Source organism: Corvus moneduloides, chromosome 6, assembly GCF_009650955.1.
Source record: "Corvus moneduloides isolate bCorMon1 chromosome 6, bCorMon1.pri, whole genome shotgun sequence".
NCBI classification, from domain to species: domain Eukaryota; kingdom Metazoa; phylum Chordata; class Aves; order Passeriformes; family Corvidae; genus Corvus; species Corvus moneduloides.
The window spans coordinates 39,671,462-39,694,573 of NC_045481.1; the positions used below are offsets into that span (position 1 = coordinate 39,671,462).

Genomic DNA, 23,112 nt, shown 5'->3' on the forward strand with positions numbered 1-23,112 from the left:
CACACTGCATCCTCTTGGAGGATGCTGGGTTTAGAGGAAGTAAGGATTGTGGTTACAGTACGTCATCAGTTGTAGTAATTTTTTTTTAAACAAAGTTTTAGGTGAATTTACTAACAGTTGTCTGTTTGCCCCTGCAGGATCGCTTGATGTTTCCACGGATGTTAATGAAGCTGGTCAGTCTTCGGACACTGAGCAGTGTCCACTCTGAACAGGTGTTTGCCCTTCGGCTGCAGGACAAGAAGCTCCCGCCCCTGCTCTCAGAAATCTGGGATGTGCATGAGTGACTGCATGCTCCCAGGGCGCTGACATGCTGACATAATGCCATCTCCCAGCCTTCGCTAACGAGAAGCCAGCCTCCCCTCTCCAAAGCACTGAACCCTGGGCTGGGCATGCAGGGATTGATGAGCCTGGGGTTTCAGTGTTGTCATGAGACTCTGCAGGAGGCAGCTGGGGTAGATCAGCTGATGGAGGGGTTGGTTTCGATGTAGTGCCCGTACCCCAAAGGAATAACGTGAAACATTCAAAAACGGTAGAAATGAAGACCTTTCCCCCTGCCCCCCAACTCCTTTTTCTTCAGAGTCTTTCTCTTCTCTAAGCATATGCTGAGGGTTTGCCCATTGATCCTCTTCTCGCTGATTATGAAAATGAATTTGCAGGAACTTGCCAAAAGCTCTCTGTTGAGAGTCACCCAGCTCAAAAGGCTTCTGCAGGGTCCCCAGTGTTCCTGGATCTGAGGAGCTCAGGGAAGTCAGTGTGGATGTTCTAGGGGTTTCACTGGGTTTCCTATAAATAAAATCTCTTGAATGTGCTGCCCTTTAAAATGATTCCAAGAGAAGTAGCTTTTATTTCTTTATTATGAGACTTCATCTCTAGAGCTGCCCTTTATTCTGGCCCTCCTTTGGAGAAAGGATTCCTGTAATGTGTAGTGCCCTTTGTCTAACAAGGAGGTCCTCTGGGTAGGGAACATTGTATATCAAAAGGATGTCAGGCATAAAGTAGTGGATTTTTTTAATGTAATGCATCACGGTTTTATCTCATGGTGGTTCTCAGCTCAATTTACCTTTGATTTGCTAACAGCTGGACAACTTTAGTTCAAAACAAATCAGGACATAGATTTTATCTTTAGGGGTGGAATAGAAGAAAGATAGGTGGGGAGGACTGGTACCTAGGTAAGGTAGGTGTGGTGGAAGGATCTCAAACACTTCCAAGAATCTGGAGCATGTGGTATGTGTTCCAAGGTGGGTGTGAAGATGTATCAACCAAGGAGAGAGGACACACTGCATTTAGTGAAATATGTGGGCATTGCACAAGCTGTGGGCTGTACAACTCTCAGATCACGGGCTGCAGGAATATTGGGTATAATCAGATCTACTTGCATCGTCTTCCTTTTGCCAAAGTCCTTCCAAGGTACTTGCTCAAGGTTTCAGTGATGATCACGGGATATGGAGGTCCCTCCTGTATGAGGAGTGCCAACTGCTTCAGAAGGACACTTGGGTCTTGTATCCTTTCTTCACTTTGGGCATTGTGAGATCCACACTGGATTTATGGCCCAAGTTTTAAGTATCCGCATCCATAAGTATTCTAGGATTTACAGCAATATTTTGTCTGACGGAAGAGAAATATACTGTTATAGAACATGTTCCTTATTTTCCAAGAAAGAACATCTTATGGCTGATCTCAGAGATGTAACCTTAAGTATCCTGGTAGCTTGGTCTCATGAGTCTTCTCTGTCATAGGGGTCTATGTTTGCTTGCCCAGTGAGCATCCCAAGAGCATAGGTTCACATGGCTCGGGGTTTTTTTGTTTGTCTGTTTTTGGTTTGTTTGTTGTTTTTTTTGGCTGTGTATCTGAGCGCTATGCCCGTGGTGAGGGTATTGTGTCCATTTTGCACTTGAGGTTGGTCCCCTGCCACTGGCCTTCACTCTGCACCTTTGTAAAGCACTTGTAACAATCTGTAAAATAATCTGTTGTTTTTTATAACTCATTGCAATTGCAAAAATTCTTGTTTAAATCTGTATTTTTAACTAATCTGTTTGAGAAATGTTAATGTTTATATAAAAGAATAAAGCCTAATACAGGATTTTGACATTCTCTGATATGCTGTCATGAGACTGGAGGAGGGTGGAATAAGTTCTTGCTGTAACAAACTCAAAGCTGATAAGAAATGATGAGTGTATGTGTTGGGGAGAAGCAAGAATTGATGAGAAAGAAATAGCAGCGCAACCGCAAGCAGTTTCTTTTGGTCTTCAGTATGAGATTTGTAGCTCAGTATGCACCTTGCTGTGTGCCAGAGGTGGCATACAGGTGAAGTGGATTAAGTGTGCATCAGGAAGACCATGCATTATGCATATACACCTCAACTCCATTTGTACAGCTACATTCAGAACGTAACCCTTTTATCGTATGTGCTCTACTCCATTTTCTGCATTCTGTGGCTCACCAGAATTGAAAGAGGAGTCCAGTGTGCCCCTGGCTGTCAAGTGGATTTCAGTAGGACCTTACCTGACTCCTGATATGCTGCTCATTTCTGATGTATTCCTAGGAGAAACACCAGGAACAGTTGAACATGTGCATTGCCTCAAAGAGAGCAGCAGGCTAGGGGAAAGCAGAGAGCTGTCCAGCATTAGCTGCTGCCTAAGTGCTTGATGATCTCCTGCCTCAATGGGAAAGTGATGGTCAATCTAGCAAGGCTCCACACCACAGACTATTCTGCTGGAGCCTTTGCGTTACTCTGGAGTACAAAATTTAAATTGGAATCTACTAAGCCCAGAGGAAGAAGGGATAGGAATAGGCTTATAGGAGACTGCAGTGAGGTATGAGATGGGGACTAATGAGCAGAGCTCAAGAGCTCATCAGTGCTGTGTGGATTAGAGGATGGGCTGGGCCCTGCTTTTGAGGGATTTGCTAAACAATGAGGTTGTCAACAGAAGAGCTGCTGTTTAACTTCTAGCTTTACATTCTTTATTTTGAGCTGCATCTCCTTAATTTGAAGAGAAAAACTGCATGTAAATTTGAGGGATTCTCAAGGTACAACCTATAACATTGCTGCGGATGGCAGTGATGAAAACAGTGATTTTCCTTGCCTCTGTAGTTTAAACCCAGACAGCTACCAAGCCCCACACAATCACTTGCTCACTCCCCACCAGCAGGACTGGGGAGAGAATCAGAAGGGTAAAAGCCAGAAAACTCGTGGGTTGAGATAAAGACAGTTTAATAGAGAAAGCAAAAGCTGTGCACACAGGCAAAGTAAAACAAGGAATTAATTCACTGTTTCCCATGGAAAAGCAGGTGTTCAGCCATCACCAGGAGAGCGGGGCCTTACCACATGTAGTTTTTACTTGGGAAGACAAACACCACTGCTCTGAACATCCCCCTCTTCCTCCTTCTTCCCCCCCCTTACATACTGAGCATGATGCCACATGGTCTGGAATATCCCTTTGGTCAGCTGGGGTCACCTGTCCTGGCTGTGTCTCCTCCCAACCTCCCATGCACCCCCAACTTTCTCACCACCAAGGCAGTATGAAAAGCAGAAAGGGCCTTTGGTCCGTGTAAGCCCTGCTCAGCAGTAACAAAAACACTTCTGTTATCAACCCTGGGTTCAGCACAGATCCTAAACACAGCCCTGTGCCAGCCACTGGGAAGGAAATTAACTCTACCAGCCTAAACCAGCACATTCTGCCTTGTGCATCCCTTTTCATTATCATGTAGTCAAATGCAATCTCCTTGTTTACATCTTCAGGTTCTCACTTTTTTTTGGATGTGCAAATCAGTACAGAATTATTTTTTGTCTTTTAGAAGCTTCCCAGGTTAGCCCATGGAGCTCAAGTAAGCAGGTGTGTGGGAAGAACCTTCCTTGAGATTGGTGACCCTTTGTACTTTTATGTTTACAAAATTCTATCTAGGCCTGAGACAGTCCTGCTGCTCTAAGTCTCTCTACCTGACCTATTTCAAATTAATTTTGCTGATTTGGCCACTGGAGAAATCTTGGGGTGCTTGAGTTACAGTCTTGCAGGTGTTCCTGGTTGGCTGGACCCTTACTCAACAGCTGTACTTGCTCATGATCTATTCAGATCAACGGGGAGGGAGAAAAGGTGGGTGTATTTCTGGTAACCCAATTCCTCTAGAGTGGGGAAAGTATAGATGGGGAATATCAAATAGTGTTTCTCCATTTTGCACCCCATATATATCAAAATTGTGTTACTTGTGGTGCTTTTGGTTGTGTTTTGGGTTTATTTTGGTAGTTTGGGTTTTACTAATAAATGGATTTGTTTGTGCAGCGTACGGGTTTTTAGGAGCTTGGAAGGAATTAAAAAAAGCTGTATCTCAAGCTTTTAATAACCGAATTCTCTTGTAATCTTACGAAGCTAGTAGCAAATCAGCAAGTATATAGCTCAATACAGAGGGTGAAAGTACACAGCACACTCTCTCCTCGCTGCAAGGCGGCGCGTCCTCGTCCGTGTGGAGCCGCGCTTTGCTGCGAGGCTTTAGCTGCTGCTCGCCAGGACAAGGTCTGAAAGCACCTGGAGTGTTCCCGGTTCTCTCGCGGCAGCCCGCCCAGGAGGGCTGCTTCCCTCCCCGACGTCCCGCCTGCCTCCCTGCTCCCTGACTGTCCCGCCTCCGCCTTCCCGCTCCCTCACCGTCCCGCCTGCCTCCCCGCTCCCTGACCGTCTCCGCCTCCGCCTCCCCGCTCCCTGACTGTCCCGCCTCCGCCTTCCCGCTCCCTCACCGTCTCCGCCTCCGCCTTCCCGCTCCCTCACCGTCTCCGCCTCCGCCTTCCCGCTCCCTCACCGTCTCCGCCTCCGCCTCCGCGCGCGCCGTCCGCCCCTCTCCGGCTGCAGCGCCCCCTGCGGGCGGCTGGCGAGGCGGCTCCCCCCGCCCCGGCTGCGAGTGGTTCGCTCCGCCCGCCCTCGCTGCCCCCCTGCGGGCGGCGGTGGCGCGCGCCGCCGCTGGCGCTCGATGCGGAACTGGGCGGGCGGCGCAGAGCGGCGGCGGCGGCAGCGGCGCAGGTGAGCGGGGCGGGCCGGCCGGCCGGGGCCCGCTGCCCGGTGCCGGTGCCGCAGGCGGCCGGGTGCGTGCACATGTCAAAAGCGGACCCTGCCCCGCCGACCCTACGTGTGGGTCGGGCTGGGGAGCGCGGAGCGCGGCCGGCGGCGCTGCCTGCGGTGACCCGCACCCGGACAGCTGGCGGCGGGGGCCCCCCCACCCGCCCTGAGCGCTGCCGCAGCCGCCCAGCCGGGCGCGGTGGTGATGCTCGGGAGCGGTGAGCCCTTCCGCAAGGTCACGGCCAGCGGCGGGCAGAGATGGTGGCTCGCCGTTGCGGGGAGCGGCGCCGGCCGGGCTCGGCTCCATCGTCCCGGGGCGCCGGTGGCGGGCGGGGCCGCGATGTCCCGCTGTGGCAGCGGGGCTCAGCCGGCCGCTGTCGGAGCCGTCCCCGCGAGGGAGCGGCAGCAGCCCCTGCGGGGTCGCTTGCGGGTTTCCAGCCGGGACTGACCGGCTTCGGGAATGGCGGCGTGGCCGGCCGGGGAGGGGGCTCGGCCGGCGGCGGAGGTGTGAGCGCGGGGCCGGCGCCCTCGGTCCCGGGCCTCCCGGCGGCTTTTCCTCGCTCTCTACCGGCAGGAAGCAGACAGGATAGTGAAGGAAGGGAGAAGGGAGGCGCAGGGCCAAGATCCCCTTGGAAAGGGTGAGGTGTGCAGCCTTGTGAAGAGCTTGCTGCGGTAATGTGACTGGAAAGGTGCTTTTACTCTTTGGTTTGTCAACAGCAGATCCTGTTACTCCGCAAGACAATAGAATAGGAAATCCACTTTATACTGGGCAATTTCTTATGAAGTCGGCTATAAATCAAGAGCATTTTCCCCTCAGAAATGGGTGTCACCACCTTGTTGTGTTGCTCGCTTTAATTGTCAGGCGGAGGAGGGGAAGAAAGCTTGGTCTGTGTCACTGTTCGTGTGGAGTCACGATAAAGAAGTGTTTCGAGAAATGATGAGCTTGGAAGGAAACTGATTTGTTTCCCGTCTTCTCTCCGTTTTTCCCCTGAGCTCTCCCATATAGCACACTGTTTTCAGTCATACGCAAAATAATATACATTATAAATTTGAAGCCCCATGGAGACGAGGTAGAACTGTGATCTGGCAATATGTTGTGCTCTCCCTAGAACAGCCAGCCATTTTCTCTACATCCAGTGTGACTCTGGGTCAGCATTTCTGTTGGTGGGCTCTCAAGTGTCCTTGCTGTGCTCCTTGCACCATTGCTTATCTGCAAAAAGGATGCTACTTGTAGACACAAGCAAGGGGAGGGAAGATGTATTGTGGTGTCCTGACGGTCACATAATCAAACCAAAGTCATCCAAATATAGGTTATTTGGGAAGTGTCTCTATTTTTGGACTTCATACTGTTTGAACCTAGGGAACTGTTTTGGATTGGGCACAAGAAGTACTTGCTGTTTTCAGCACTAATGAAGAGCTGCAGTCCTGACACATCCGAGAGAGCACTTCACATCCAACATAGCTAAAATGCAGTTTTTACAGGATCTAATCTGGTCATCCCCTCATAGCATGTTATGTAACACTGAACTGATAGATCATTCCAGCTATAAAACACTATTTTTGTCTTACTGTTGTATAGCTAGAAAATGCACAGAGTTTGAAAACAATTTAATAGACACTGGAATTAAATGCACACTTGTTAAGTATCTTACTGTGTGTTTAATAGAATGCAAAATCATCAGCAAGTCTCTAGAATGCTTTTGTTTGGACAGTAATACAGCCTTGTGCTCACTAAAAGACCTTGTACCTGCTTGTCCAGTGGTGCTGCAGTTGTATCACAAGTCTGGACTCTTGTGTTCTTATCAAATTAACAGGTTTCAAGCTGTAAGCTTCAGAGTCCTACTGCACTGTTTTCTGCACCATTACTGCTTTTAGAACAATTCTATTTTACTGGATGGGCAGAAAAGGAAAACCGTATCCTCACTGAAAGAAAACATTGTCCACACAAAATGCATAGCATGGCCAAGAGACAGTTGCAGGATGTGTGTTACGTGCCAAAGCCATGAATGGTGGTGAACCAAAGGCTGTGTAGAAACTGACCAAAAAAAAAAAAGGTCTTTGAGTTTAAGGTTTTCAGGGAAAAGCATAAATATACTAGAGGGCAAACCTCTTCTTCAACCATGATACCATTCTGCAACTCTTTTGAAAGCAGACAGGGTGTGCATATAGTGAATCACAGAATGTGCTGAGTTGGAAGGTACCCACAAGGATCACTTAAGTCCAACTCCTGGCCCTTCACAAGACCATCCCCAAGAGCCACACCGTGTGCCTGAGAGTATTGAGTCCAACTTCTGTCTGTTTCAGAAGGATTTGGGGGTCAGAGCAGTAAAAGTTTCAAGGATTTTTAACACTAATCCTTGCCCACCAAGCCAAAGTAGCTTTTTAGGTTTTAGAGCATCAGGACTGATGGTTCAGTAGAAATGGTAGAGGCATCAGTGCATTTCAGGCCTTACTAAAACACTTGTTCATATAATCTTCCTGAATTAAATTAGTGTTGGCTTTGACTTTATCTGCCTTGGCATCAGGGGCATAGAGGCTCATAATTTACAGCTTTTCCCCTCTCACCTCAAGCCATATAGAATACTCAGGTTCTGTATAGACAGGATATACTAGGCATGCCTCTATCAAGATGTTCAGTCTGGTCTATTTAATATATTCTGTGATGAGCCAGTTGAAAAACCAAATATTTATGAGAATTGTGAGTGTTAAATTAGAAAGTCACAAGTACTGCTAAATTCTAAGAGAATAAATTTCTTCAAAGGTTTTAATTTACAGCATTCCAGCTAATAGGTTTTCTCTGATACTCCTTTCCAGATACATTTGTTAGAGGAATGGCTTTCTTTTTTTGTGAGGGGGAAAAAATTGGTAGAGATTTAGTATGTGAGAGGGGATAACAAATGGTGTAAAATACGGTATCTTCCCTGTCATCTCACACTGTCATTTTTTAACTGGATTTGCCACCATAGTCACAAGATGGTAATTGATACTTTTATGTTAAAACTTAGTACAGAGGTGAATGGTTCACTTACTTTCCATTAGGAAGGAATCGGAGATAGGCAATGCATATGTTACAACCCAGATGAATTCCTGAAATGTCCCTTGGCCCTGTTGTGCCTGCATTTAAGCTATACTGCATTAAATTTCCAGGCAGTTGATGTAGTTGTTCAGTGCACTAGTAGAAAATACAGATACAGCTTCTGATTAGGGATTTGCAGCAATGAGGAAAGGATTTAGAAAAAAAGAATGAAAGAGCTTTATATGCAAGATTAATATCATGTCCCCAGTTTAAACAGCTTTCATCTATTTCAAGATATAAATTTTGATGAAGTAAAAGCATTTTCAGTGACCTAATAAGTCACAAAGTGAAATAAAAATGAGCATCATGAGGCATCAATTAGAAAGGAAGGTATTTTAGTGGGATAATCTGTTAATCTGTGGAAAAATTGTGATATTTCTTTTAAAGACAGAATGCTTTGCTGCTTTTCCTTCTCTACCTTGAGAGCTATGAAAAACTTACATTGACATTCACTCTCTGTAACTGAATGTGTATAATTCAGCTGGTCTTTGCTCTGTTGTTTGAGCTAAAAAATAATTTTAGAACAATTAGGTTCTCTGTCACTGGATCTCCTTAAACCTGTCAAAACGCCATGGAAATTACTGTTGATTATTGACAAATATGCTCCTGATTTTTGTCTTGGAACTAGAATAACCAGCTGAAAACCCAAGCCAAGCCAGCTGATGAAGTGACCCATGTGCTGCCAGGAGCTCTGAAATATCTTTACACTGGGGAACTCCCAGATGGGGAGGCTGTGCCTGTTGGTGCCCAGAAACCACTGAATCGTGAGAGGTTGTGTTCACTTTAGATCACTGCTACTAGCAGGACCCTTGCAGGGATTTAAAAGTAAGAAGTGCTGCTTGCATATGCCTAAATTACTTAAGCTGGAGGCAGTTCTCATGGCTGTGATCCCAGACACTGCAGTTAAATGAGAGGCTCTTGTGTTTCTGGGTTGCTGTGAGAAATAATGCATCAGCGTAGCAGCAAGGAACAAGGTTTTATGGTTTTCTGTTTCTTACACAGCCTTCACTACTTCAAAGCAGCAGCATCCCTCGAAACAGAGCTGGTCATCCTGTTGCCTTTGATGTATCTAGTAATGTGTGTCAGATACCTCCTTTTTGTTTTGTTTGTAACTAATCTCTAAACAGTTGTGAGAATCAGGGAATTAACATTCGTTTTTTTTATACAGGGGACAAAGATAATGTTACTGTCAAATTTGTTATCTGATGACATCCAGGAACTGTGTGTTATCTTTTGAGCAGAGCAGCCTTTTTTTTCATATCCTGTTACTTTGTCACATCTGCAAGATCAGTGCCTGGGTTGTGTCCTGCTTCCCATTATATTCTAACTGAATTTCCCAATGTCAGTGTAAAACTTTTTTGATTGCCTTCTTGCCTGTAGCTTTGACACCAGCTTCCCTGGATCTCTGCTTGCCTGGGCATCTTGTACTTGCTCTGGAAAGGCCCTTGTGACAGGAGATGAGGAGTTGCACCTCTGCCCGTTTCCATGTCATCAGCTAGTGGGCGGAGAGGAGTGCTTTTTGTGATACAGATAATTAAGAATCACAAGCAGTATCCACCAAAATTTGTTGCACCCACAAGCGCTGAGCCGCTCTGCTGCCGTGTCTATTTCCTCTTGATAAACAGTTAAACTGCTCTGCTGGAGCCACGAGCTGGGCACGCTTCTTCTGTCCTCCAGGCCACCTGGTTTCTCCCTTCTCTCTTGTTAGTAGTCTTAAGGCATACCCAGCAGGGTGGTGTTTTCCCTCCTTCCTTTGCCCTGGTGACTGCCCGTGTCTAGAAGGTCCTCTCGGGAGCCCCTGCTCTGTCATTTGCTGGCTACAACAGTTGCTTGAGGCAGTTGCTGTCCCTTCTTCACTCTGAGCTTGCTTCCCCCCGATGTTTACATGTGGGTGAGTCTGCCAAACTCATGCTTCTCACACCCCAGAGAGCGAGAAAATGGGCTTGTCTCCTTTATTTCCTTTCTGTTTTGACCAGCTGGTACTATGATTTATCACCAAAATTAATTGTAGGATCGGTTTGAGAGTAGGAATTCCTGATCTCCCACAGTGTTGACAAAGAGAAGGGGAAGGTGTGTAGAGGGAAGGAATAACAAGCAGGTGGCACACATGGGGAGACAGGCTGTGTGTTTCTAATACAAGGCAAAACAGATGTGAGGCTCTGAGTTCTGAGACGCTAACAACAGCCAAATGACTGGATTATTTCAAGTACTTTAATTTCTGGTTCGCATTATCCTGAACAATGTTTTAGTGTTTCCACATTGGTTGTGAGCATTCCCCCTCTTCTGTCTTACAAATGGATGTAATTTATTGTTGGGGTCCCATTTGTCTGTGTGACCCATTTCCAGGAAAGAGTCAAATGTGCCTGTATCTGGTGGTGGTGGTGCCATGAGTGATGTCTCCTGGCCCAGAGCTGCTTACCGTGGCTGGGGGAGGCGCTGTGGCAAGGGAGAGCACTGAATAATTTAGCAGTTGAAGCTGCATCCAGCAGTTCTCTCAAATGTCACATGCTTTGTTGTTTTCTTGTTATTTTTTTTATGGCTGTACATTTGCACTATTTGGTTTTTTGAAGAAAACCTTCTCGATGCCTGCATTGTGGGAACCGTGGCCCACTGCTCAAATGGGAACTGGGCAAAGGGCTGGGAATGGAAGCATCTTGTGGGTGCTGGGGTCTAGACTGCACTCAGAAGCAGCACTAATGTTTCTCAGCTCAAAGCTCAAGCCTAAAGCAGTTCTGGTTTGGAGACGAATGTAATGCTGTAGTGGTTGCAGGAGGTGTGAGGCTAGTTTGGTTTGGGGGCATTGTGTGGGTTTTGGTTTGTCCTTCCTTCCCCCTTGCACTTCCTTGCACAGTGTATGACTGCAGATTTGAGGATCAGGGAAAAGGTGATGAGGCAGAGAGAATGAGAAGGCTCTCGTACTTTGTGATGATGATGTTTCACAAGGAGGGGCAAAAAAGGACATACTTGAAAAGACTTGGCCCTGTGTTACTGTTCTCTCATGCAAATCTCTGGAGATTATTTTTGAATAAGAGATGAATTTAAATTCAAACAGTGTAGAGCAGGAGAACTGGCCAGATTGGCAGAGGGTTTTTATGCCAGAATTTGTTCTGTGATTCTATAGTGAGCGGTGCTCTGTGTGCCCTGCACAAGCATCCTGCCCCGGGAGGATCACGAGAGCTATTCCACACAGTAAAGGAGGGGAGGAGAATAAGGTCTTTAACCTTAATTGAAGTACGTGAAATGTCCTGTGGCTGAGACTAAAATCTGTCATCTCCTTCCTATTAGGAAGTGGAGTACTATAAAAATGTGTGCTTTTCCTGCATTAGTTTGTTGTTGATGGTTTTCCCCAAGAGTGTAATGGAATAAAATGTATTAGAGTATTTGCATACTGTTCTTCCTCAGTTGCTTATCTCTTGTTGCTCATTCAAGCCCTGGTCTTGATTTTTCTGCATGGCTTTCAGGTACCTCCTGGTGGGTGCAGCTCTGCCTCTGTGAGGCAGGTGCTGCTGGAACCACTCCTTTGCCTTTGCTGCTGCCTGCAAGTTCCTGCTAGGATTGCGAATTTGCATTAGCACACTCTGCACGTTCTTTTTGTGCATGCACTGTGTGTCTGTGGAAGCATCCTGTGGGTACCTGGATAGGCGGATTTTGTCAGCTGTGGTTGGTACTCGGCTTCCCACGGGCAAGAATGGCTTCTGATATTTGTAGTACTCGTGGATACGGGAAACCTCACGGACTGGAAGGCGTTTAGCATGTTGCAGATACTATGCTGTCATCTGGCTTGGGGCCTGCAGGTGCCAGGAGGGCTCTGTTTCAGCGCTGACTCCACGCAGTCCTTGTGTCTGGCTGAAGCTTGTTTGTAGTGTGGGCAGTGCTGGGAGCTTTGGTGGTGGAGCAGAGGGGGTGGAGCACTGCAGCTGCTCTATAAATATACCCAACAGGCTAAAATCTAGGTACTAAAAGATTGGGTTGCTATGGTGATTGATCTGAATCAGATTACCTGTGGGTCTGTTTTCACAGCATGTGCATGTGTGGTGACTGCGTGATCTTGCATGTACAGCAGGCTGCTTTAGCCAAGCATTTGGCTGAAGCAGGGAGGAGAGAGGAAGCAACACTGAAGGGCTGACATATGGCAAGGACGGGAAAATCTGTCACTATAGCAACCGGGAACCTGAATCCATGATGCTGCAAAAAGGTTCCCATCTGTGTGGCATGATACTCCTGTTTGTGGACTAATTCTGGTCACCTTCAGTCCATTTGTCAGCACCCCTGCCCATGCTACTTCCATTTTGCTCTGGAAAAATAATGTAGAGGCTAAATATCTTGGCTGTGTCAGTACTGTTTTCAGAAGGCAAAGAGATGATATTATATAGTAGGAAAGGAAGAAATCTTTAAATTATTGTAATTATTGAGAAGGGCTTTAAAAGAAGTCTTCTTGTATTGCCAAAACCTGTTTTCACCATTCATTCTTTAATTTTCTTTAATCTGGCTTGTTCTGTCCTTTCCCTCAAGATTTATCAATAAATGGAAAGTGGAAGTACTTGGGGTGCATCTGCTGTTTTACCTGTAAGCAACTCTTACTGATGGAAGCGATGCATATGCTCCAGGGTGGATGCTTTTAGAATTTGCCTGCAGACCTGTTCTCTACCAGGTGATTTCTTATGCTTGGAACTATCCCAGGCATTTTGCAGAACCGCACCTGTATTATAGACTAGCCATACTAGATAAATATGCCATTGTCTGTTTAGGCATGCATGCTTGCAAAAAATGCCTTTTTTTTTTCTTCAAAGTGCTCATATCTTCTTGGGAGTCACAGTATTGGCATGCAGTGCTGCCTTGCCAAGGTGCATGGTAACACACAAAGCAGCTGCACCAGTATAGCAAGTCCATCCAGGTCAGATTTTAGAAATTGTTCCATGTTCTGTCAAGTTCTGGAGAAGGGGAGGTGTTCTCATCTCTGTTGTTGTCTGTGTTTCTTGTGTTAGCAGAAACACTGTAGTATCTGGATAATAGCAATAATGAGCTTCCTAGAATGTTGCATATTTTAAAGTATAAAACTATTAGCAGTGTTTTATATGGTTGTTAAGCAGAAGAAATGAAAAATGGCTCATGTGAAAAGAGGACTGCTTGTCTGTTTCTTTAAAAGCTTAGTACAAGCAAAAATAGTGTGTGCTATACCAGAGATAACGTCTGGGATCATTTGAAACACACTGGGAAGAAGAAGTAACCAAAAATTCAGTGGTAAAGATTCCATGAAGATTATTAAAATGTCTAAAGATAGGTCAGATCTACCATGAACAGTTCATATTGTGCTTCAAACTATGTTGTTTTCAGTTCAACAGTGAGTTAAATGGAGTTCCTGCCCACACAGGTGAGGTTGGCTGGTCCTCAGATACTCACACCTAATTCTCATAGCTTAGCAGATAGATCAAGGTGTGTGATGTGAGAAAAAGAAACAAAAGTCAACCCAAAAGTGGGCATTGAAACTCCTGACTCTATTTGTGTTTGTTTAAGCTTTCAGTTTAGTTCGATTGGTGAGTCTTGAGTTCACAGAAAACAATGCACTAAGGTCAGGCATAGTGGCTATTAGTTCTCAACTCCGTACAGACTGTCTTGGCTGAGAGTAAATAGAAATTCAAGATGTTCCAAGGAAACGAAAAATTTAGTTCCTTTCTGGCATGGCTGAAAATTTGGTCTTTCAGAAGGTGAAGTTTCGGTGAACCATAATTCATGTGGCTTCTGTCCTGTAATTTGTTCTGTCTCCTTCACAATTTCCTCTTTTTTCTCTTGCAAATTAATGTCCCATGTACGCTCTTTATTCAGTCAGTGTGCAGATGGAATTGTATGATGCTGATTTATATTCTAAAGGTATCCATGCACTGGTGAAATGTGCAGTATGATCCTTTTACTAGATAAAAGCTGGAGATAATGGAAGAAGAATCCTTTCTGGAACCATCTTAAAGTATGGAAGGGTTGCAAGGAAAGCAGGGATTAGCACATTCCTGTTGGAAATTAATCTGTTGTCTTCACATCATTTTTGCAAGCAATGATGTAAATACCTGCTGAGCATCATGCTGTTCGGGGTAAGCCTGGCCTATCAAATCTGGAAGCCTCTCTGTGAGGAAAACAACGGCAGGTGAGTGTGGTAGGTTGACCTTGCCTGGATGCCAGTTGTCCACCGAGCCACTCTATCACACCCCTCCTCAGCAGGACAGGGGGAAGAAAATGAGATGGAAAAAACCTTGTGGATCAAGGTAAAAGCAGTTTAATAAAGTGAAGATTGCATCCATGGAAGCAAAGAAGCCCAAGAAATTTTATTATCTACTTCCCAGAAGCAAGTGCTGTCCAGCCATTTCCTGGGAAGAAGAGCTTCAGCAGGCTTAGTGGTTGCTCCAGAATATAAATGTTTTAAATAATGGATTCTCTGCCTTTCTCCTCCTCTCTCTTTTATCCTGAGCAGATGCCATATCCTTCTGGTCAGTTTGGGTCAGCTGTCCTGCCCATGTCCCCTCCCAAGACTTTTGCATGCTCCCCAGCCGCTGCTGGGGGGAGGATGTTGGAGATGCAGCCTTGATGCTGTGCCAGCGCTTCTCAGCAGTAGCTAAAACACTGGTGTGTTATCAACATCTTTCCAGTTACCAGTACACAGCACAGCGCTGGGAGAGCTGCTCTGGGGAAAATGACTTCCTTCTCAGCCTGACCCCATACAGTGACACAAGTGGTGTTAACAGTTTGTTGTAGTCAAGTTATTCTTTGACTAAATTGCTTTTTTCATCTAGATTTGTGTCTTGAATGAGAAGACACAATGAAGATTGAGGACTCCAAGGGATAGATGAAATAGGGTTACTGCACAACTCATGTCTCTTGGGACTAATGCAGGGCATGGGTCTGACGCAGATGACTCTAAACTGATAAAAAGTCTGCTGTGGTTCTTTCATGCTGCCATATCCGTCGTGTGGTGCTTTTCGTGAGTGTGTGTGTGTGTTTATATAGACTTTTTATTTCTAGGAGGACTTTAAATTGCAGAATACCATGCAGATTGTCCTCTAAGAAGTTGTGCTACAACCTAAAATGTGGGTGTTTGGGGAATTCTGAAATGAAGAGTAATGCCAATAATAGAAGTGTTTGTTGTTTTGAACACTTTTTTCATGTCTTGAGTTACTGGTAAGCTGTGGTTTTGTGCTGGCTCTGGCCTTTTTTCTTTGTGTCTAGGCTATGGTGCCAACTTCTACTAGTGAATATTGCTGACAGCTGCTGCAGTGTGTGGGTAGTGTTAGTTCTCACCAACCCATTCACCATCCATATAAGTGCATATTTCAATTTTGGTGTTGTCTGAGATGTGATCTCTTGGTACAGTATGTTTCTGTGGTGGGCCTTCACTTCTCTATTTTTCTCCTTTTCTGGAGCTGAAGTTACAGAAAGTATCTTCTCAAGTGCTGCTTGAGGATTCAGCCTTCAAAGGGCTGGTTCCAATGTTTGCAGAGAGAAAAGACACTGCAGAAGACTATTTGAGAGAAAGCAATCTAAAGATGAAGCAGTTTGAAAGAGAGAAGAAATTTTGACTTTGATATGTCAAAACCTGTACCATCTCAGAGTCAAGATAATCTCTTGGTTCAGGTCCAAACTCCAACATGAAAGAGGAAAAATTGAAGTATCTGTTGATTGTTTGATCTATTTCTGTCCTAATGTACTTAGTGTCTAAAATCTAGGAGGTATTGGAAGGATGATAGCAAATCTCTCAGAAGGAAACTACTTTACCTCTCTATTGCCTGTAAAGGTGCTGACTGTAGTTCTGTGATCATATTATGTTCAGTCAAGTCTTCCAGATTCCCTTAACTGCTTTCTGCTACCTTTTCTTTGTACCTGCACAAGCATTTGTGGGGCCACTTCGTGAACCAACAACAACAAAAAAAACCAACCTAGTAAAACCAAAAGCTACAAGGGAGGAGAAGGGAGGGTGTTAGGTTTAGTCCATATCAATTCCACAGTCTGTTTTCCCCTGTAGCTGCACAAACACTTCTGCCAGCACAGAGGAGGGAATGACACTGGCCTGGAAGCAAACTTCTGGCAGATAGGGAGGGGGAGGCAGGACTGTGATGCCTGTTTGTGTTGCTTTATACAGATCAACTGTGGTGTCTGATTCCAAGCAGGAGTAGGAAGATGAGTTCCAACAAATACTGATGTAATACTCTTCAAAGTGCTGTAATCAGCCATTACTAGATCTCTGAAGAGGCAAAAGATTGAATAGGGGAAGGCAAAAACCTACACTTGATTCTAGTTCTTCTACCTCTTTCTCCAATCCAACAAAATTCATCTTCCCCAAAAATGCCTTTGTCCTCTTATGTCTCACTGTAACTGTTGTGTTATTAAGTATAGTGAATCAGTATAGGTGGCTCTGGAAGCCCTGACACAACATCTGCATCAGTCTGGTCTCCCTTGTACTTGTGTTGCAGTAGAAAGCAGAAATCACAGAAAGTGCTCAGATTTTTTTTAAAAAGAACTGACAGAAACTTCAATGTGTGGTGTCACTGGGTTGTAGCTTCAGCCATTCCCGCGACATTGTAAGCCCTGCATATGTTCCTTGTACTTGTCTGCTCAGATGTTCTTGAAATTTCATGGTTTCTGGGATCTTCATAATGCATACCTTGCTAGCTCCTTTGCAGAGCTGTGGGAAATATGTGTAAGGAATTGCAATCATAAGACAAACACAGTGTGCTTTCTCCACCTTCACTGAGGGGTAGGGTAGCCTTTGTTTTTGAGGAAGAATATGTTTGGTTACCACTCAGTAGCAGAATTTCCTTGAAGTCATAATTCTAGGTTACGTTGTGATAACTTATTACTATGCCCCTGTCTGTGACTGAACAGTTGGTTCCTTAAAGAGTTCTGTGTAAAGCTATTTGGAAAGAAAACAGATAAAGTAGTTCTTCAAACTGGAAACAAAAAGGACCACTTGATATCCCAACTTTGTCTTGTTCCTCTTGAGTTTTTCTGTGCCAAGATATTTGCAGAGTATCAAGGATCAAGAGCTTTTCCGGGATAGATTCTACAATGTTTTCAGTAATGTCATTAAAATGAAGAAACAGAAGCTTTGCTTCCTGTGTCTGTATTTTCTGTGTTGTTCAGAGAAGGTAATTTACAATAGTATTGCTGCTCAGAGAAGATAATTCATGGTGCTGTCACTTAGGAATCTACAGCGACTGTAGTTGAGGATCTACTAAAAACATGCCATAAAGTCTCACAAAATGTGGGATTTTTTATGTGTGAGGGTTAATGTTTCTTTCAGTTTATTATTCCTTAATTAATGCTTACTGACTAGTATGATTTTCCTTTTTAATAAATGGCATACATGCTTTTTTGTGTGTTTGTGTTCTTGCTGCTGTTTGGAGGGCTAATGAGTAAAATTTCCCTGCTCTGTTCTTGCAATGTGAAGGACTGAGCAAAAACCAGATATATTGCTGGACTTTGAATGTGACTCTGAGATGCTGACAATTACAATGCTTGTGAAGTAATGAGGGAAACATCAAGAAAACTGCCTGATTTTGCTGAGAGTTTTTGGTTGTTAGTAAAGATGTTACACTTTTATACAAATGAAATCTAAACATTTATGCTGCAGAAAGATTTTACAGTAATAATAATTCTGTGATTGGCCTTAGGTTGTAAACATGAGCTGAAATGGAAACCTTATTCTGAATATGCTCCAAAAAGCAATCAATTCAAATTTTTAAATATAAAATACCTCTATTAAAACTTTCATTGGAATGCTCAGTAAACTTCTAGAATACTCTGAGCACCTCTGATTTTTAGAGTTTCTGAGACCTTTCCATTTCAGGAAGTTTCTTTTTTCAGGTTGGTTTCAAATGTAGGTAGGGAACACTGTAATGTGGAACTGTATTACTTTTTAAAACTTTATTTTTCTCCCTGTTGTTCATGAATTCTATGACGTATGAATGGTGGGATTGGAAAGAATTTTTTTATAGTACTTACTGAATTCTGGATATCTATTAAGCATAATTATTTGCAAGTAGTAATGCTGTAGTAAAATCTCAGTTTTACCAAGAGGGTCTTTCTATCATAAAATATTCAGAGAAATTAGCTGTAGGAGGCATGGGTATCAAGGGTAAGCGGTGAAGTTAAACAAGATAAATGGAACTGAATGAAGTAAGTGAAAAAACCAGTATGAGTTATAAGATGCACTTTTGCTATTGCAAATTGCAATTCTGTGGAACTGCAGTTCTGTATCTTCACAGAAAAAGTGTTAGAGATCGCAGTCTTTGGGGATGGTGAGATCATTCCTGCTGACAGCCATTTGCAGGTTTGGGATGGTGGGATGCATTTTACCAAATTGGACTCCTTGTGTTACCCCATCTTTAGTTACTCTGTTTATCACACAGCTAAAGTTCAGGTTGTGGTTTTTTTTTTCTTCAGTCTTGCCCGTTGAAGCTCCTTTCCCAAGCACTGTAGGGATCTTATGCCTAAGCAACACAGAAACCATTTAATGAGTAGCTCTTTGCCAGTGATATGCTGCTTTGTCTGTGTTCTCCCTTAGAATCGAATTGTAGAATTGTTTACATTGGAAAAGACCTCTAAGATTGTTGACTCCAACCATTCATTCTTGAGATACTCTTGTACTTTTTTGTGTATTTTTCATCTCTCTGCTTTTATGGGCGTATGACTGTGTTTTTATACTCATGAAGATAGAGATCTGTGGATGGCCATGACTGCACAGAACATTGAGGCATTAAGTTGCGTGTATGTATTTGATATTCCTGGTTGTGCTTTTGACACTCTTGCTTTTCTTAATTATAGATTGGACTTGCCAGACAGTTCCAAGCAGATTCTGTTCTCCAAGGCATCGATCACGGCCGACGGGATAACTGACCACTGGATCAATGAACAGAAATTCTGTGAGATGACATAGGGAGGGGCATCAAGGACAATGGTGCAGAAAAAGAAAATCTGCTCTCGGCTACTTGACTATCTTGTGATCATTGGAGCCAGGTAGTATGAACTAGTCTCAGCAGAGCTTTTGCTTGGGCAGTAGAGTGGGGATAAATAGCCTTGCATCCATTGATGAAGCTTTGCCTGATGCTCAGGAAGTGCTGTCTGAAATGTGTGCAGAATGCTACCCTAAGGGGAGCACCTGCTTGAGCCAGGGCACTTCTTGAAAGACACTAGTGCAGCAAAAGTTTTTTAACTTGGGGTCTTTAGACTTCTTTTCAAGGGTCTGCAAAGGGTGACTGAGTAAAGCTAATTTGTCTTATCACGCTCTGGTAGTCTGTGTGTCTGAACTTCTTTGCTTCTACTGGCATCAGGACAGAGGGATTCACAAATTGAAAACACTGAAAGCTAAATGCAAGTAAAATACTAGTTTTCCACTACTTTTATTACTAGTAATACACTAGTAGTAAAATAATACTATTTTTCTAGCTTTTGAAATGTGGTCTGTAAAATCAGTTTAAGAAAAAAATCTGTAACTTGTTTTACTTGGCTGTTTCTCCCTCTAATACTTATTTATCCTCATAGGAATGACATGAATGCTTTCTGGTTTTAAAGTCTTATTAATAGATAAAATGTTATGCATATTTACTTAGAGCACATATGAAATGTGGGGTTGATGTGTGTTCTGTTTGTCAAATATATAGGCTGGCTCAGTAAATATATTACTGGCTCAGTAAATGTTAGTTTTTCCTTATTCAAAGTTTATGCAGCAGTTTTCTGCAAATCTGTGTAATGGGTATATCCCAAAATCTATTTTGCTTTCATTTCTAAATACCAGTGGTTCACATGCATCAGCCTGTTGCTGTACCTCTCGCTTTCTTTTCAGAATACTTTGAATGCAATATTTAAATAGGCTGAGGGGAGGAAATTGCATAATTCTGCCTAATAGTTATTTTATTACTGCATTTTATGGATGGAATACTGTAATAGTTTAATACTTCTTATTGTTTGTAGAAAAACAACCCAAGTTTTCTATATGTGTGTCACCAACTAGGAAGAGGAGGGAGAAATGTTAGCTGCCTCCTCCAGTGAAGCTTATAATGTCTGATGTTCTCACTTAGAAATTTGCTACTATCACTTCTGGACTCCTACATTTCTCTTGCTTTTTGCCAGTGCTGGTTAGACTGCTACTGCTCAGAGGTGTGCTGTCTCATTTGGCACTTCAGCAAATGCCTACGATGAGAGATGGAGCTGGCTGAAGTAGCTTCTACTACAAAGTCCTTAGGAGCTCCATGTGGCCTTTATTGTTACATCTTGTTATCCACTGTGTAAAAACAGCGATGCTGTTTGGAACTATTCCCCTTCCTTAGGTTCAAATTTTCTCAATGTCTGAGAAATCTCTGTCCTTGTAGCTAATATTACTAAAGGCATGAAGTGGTGATATATGCACTGTAACTGTGTTGGTGTCATTTTTTTGACCGTTTGCTGCCAAATAGACTGTCTAAATAGTACCAGCGTTATTTGACATTTCTTTTTCAGCAGATGATGCATTAGTTGTGTCCATTAACATATAAAAGCATTTTAGTGTTTCTTTTTTTTTTTCATACAGTATTTTAGTATCTAACTGTACAGGCAGTATAAATCTTGTTACCAGTTTTATTATGAAAGCATTTTTACTTGTTTTAAATAAAATATTAGTTTGGAAGAATTAGTCAACAGAGCTATTTACACCAGTGATTTTCTTTTGTAAATTATGAACATTCTATTACTACTTGTTCAGGTTTTTTCACATCTCGTATATGAGAAAAGCAAATGTCATTTGTATTTTGAAGTAGACAAAAGGTAAGTATCTTGAAAGAACAGGAAACAACAGTATTGCCTTTCTGTCTTCGTGTTTCAGTAGTGATTTGTGGTACAAAGATTAATGAGTCACAGTGGTAAATAGTTCTGCATGTTGCCACACAGTTTTTATATAAATTACACTTTAAATCTCAAACACATATAGAGCTGTGGTTGCTAGAACTTTTTAATGAAAATGTTTTTAGGATGAGGTCCATATCACTCCACTATTCATCTGAGTTCTTCCTTGAAAATTCTTGCTTTCCCAGTTACGAATCGATACTGGATTTTCTCATTTAATTTTTCATCTTGTTCATAAATAGCTGAAATACAGAAGCTTTTCTTCTGACTGTTTATTTGGAGAGGGGCAATGTATTTCCTACCAAAGTGTTGCCCAGAGACCTGTGCAGTTAAATTAATTTTGAAAGTCAAAGCCAGAGCAACATGACAATACAGTGTTCTCCTGGGAACAACATACTTCTCCAAGTCCTTTTCTTGATCAGATTTGAACAGGCTCCTTGCTAATGATGGTATAACTTAGACTTCTTTATTTAACCTTTCTGCCTTGTGCTAGTGGGTGAACTTTGTGGCTAGTGACTGAGAAGCTTCACTTTCCCTGGATAGTAGGGAAGAGAGGAAACAAAGACGAAGCTGAGTCCACAGGCTCCTGACACAGTAGGAAGTTTGCAAAAATTTTTATTGGTATTAGTCAACTATGTATGGGTTTTTTGTTTGCTTCTTTTGTAGGCACCCAAGCAGCGATAGTGTTGCTCAGACTCCTGAACTGCTGCGACGTTACCCTCTGGAAGACCATGCAGACTTTCCTCTCCCGCCCGATGTTGTGTTCTTCTGCCAGCCAGAAGGATGCCTGAGCGTGCGGCAAAAGCGCATGAGCTTCCGTGATGACACTTCCTTTGTCTTCACCCTCACAGACAAGGATACCGGGGTCACTCGCTATGGAATCTGTGTCAACTTCTACCGCTCCTTCCAGAAGCGAGTGCCCAAGGAGAAAGGAGAAGGCACAGGGGGACATCGAGCTCGGGAGGGACAGAAGGTCCCTAAATCTGGGGATGCATCAGCACCCCAAGAGGAAGTGGGCACTGAGAGTTCGGAGAGTGGCTCTTCACTGCAGGCTCCCAGTGCAGAGTCTACCCCTGACGTGAATCGATCCCCGCGCAGTAAGCGCCTGGCCAAAGGCAGCCATCGCTCTCGCAACAGCACTCTGACTTCTCTGTGCATCCTTAGTCATTATCCTTTCTTTTCAACCTTCCGTGAGTGTCTGTACACCCTCAAGAGACTTGTGGACTGCTGTAGTGAGAGACTGTTGGGCAAGAAGTTGGGGATTCCTCGTGGGGTGCAGAGGTACGTTGAGAGGGAAGAACTTTTTCCTCCTACTATTCGTGTTCAGTGCTGCAATTTACCTGCACGGCAAGTTGTGGCTGCAGAAGCAGCTAAACACCAAGGGTTGTCCTTTGCACTTTTTCAATCCAGGTTCACAGTAGGAAAAGGAAATTTTTATAACAATTTCTTTAAAAGTTTCTCTGATTCTGTAATCTGGTATGGTTTTCATTTTTGATGCACCTAAAGAGGCTCTACCCTTCTGACTGACAACTGAGGCTGAGTGTTGATCCTGTTACTATTGCTTTGGCATTTAAGCTCTGTGGAAGTGTATGTCAGGACTGATTCTCTGCGAAATTAGAAGCAGCCAAGAAATAACAGAGAGAATTTCCACTTGGGGCAGGAGGGAAATAATGAAAATGTGCTTAACAAGCTTATGAAACAATCTGAACTTCAGCGTGGGAGAGAAAAGACTAGAGAAGCAGGATCAGCTGAAATAGGTCAAAGTACAATATTTGAAGGAGAGAGGGAGGAGAGGTAGAAAACAAAGTAGTTGTCTAGGAAACATGTGGGAATGGTTGTTGGTAACAGCAAATTTACAGGAACCTGGTGTATATTTAAGGTAATGTAGTAATCTTAACGCATCTGCTGTTAAAAGCAGTTGCGCTGTAGGGTATGGAAGGAACACTGTTTTTATGTATCTCAGGCAAGGATGTGTATCTGTGCTACTGTGCCTTACACCTGCATTCCAGGATGGTATTTTCCTTTCCAATATGCTAACTGAATAGAAGAAGTCTGAAATGAACCTCTGGAGAAGCAGGGGATTTTCTCAACTGTTTGAGGGACAGGACTGTGAGATGGTACATAATGTGAGTTAAG

General features: G+C 43.7%; 2 protein-coding genes across 43 annotated transcripts in view; both read left to right on the plus strand.

Moving 5' to 3' along the window:
• Positions 1-2,091, plus strand: part of NR1H3 (nuclear receptor subfamily 1 group H member 3) — a 31,812-nt gene extending 29,721 nt beyond the window's left edge. For all 5 annotated transcript variants that reach the window (XM_032111175.1, XM_032111178.1, XM_032111176.1 and 2 more), the window contains exon 9: positions 138-2,091. In XM_032111175.1, coding sequence (XP_031967066.1) covers positions 138-284 — 147 coding nt within the window. In that variant the 3' untranslated portion in view covers positions 285-2,091. The remainder of the gene's footprint in view (positions 1-137) is intronic.
• A 2,842-nt stretch (positions 2,092-4,933) lies between these two features.
• The window catches only part of MADD (MAP kinase activating death domain), a 72,314-nt gene continuing 54,135 nt past the window's right edge, over positions 4,934-23,112 (plus strand). For all 38 annotated transcript variants that reach the window (XM_032110893.1, XM_032110895.1, XM_032110919.1 and 35 more), the window contains exons 1-3: positions 4,934-5,006; positions 18,925-19,116; positions 21,643-22,257. In XM_032110893.1, the coding sequence (XP_031966784.1) occupies positions 19,055-19,116; positions 21,643-22,257 (677 nt within the window). In that variant the 5' untranslated portion in view covers positions 4,934-5,006; positions 18,925-19,054. The remainder of the gene's footprint in view (positions 5,007-18,924; positions 19,117-21,642; positions 22,258-23,112) is intronic.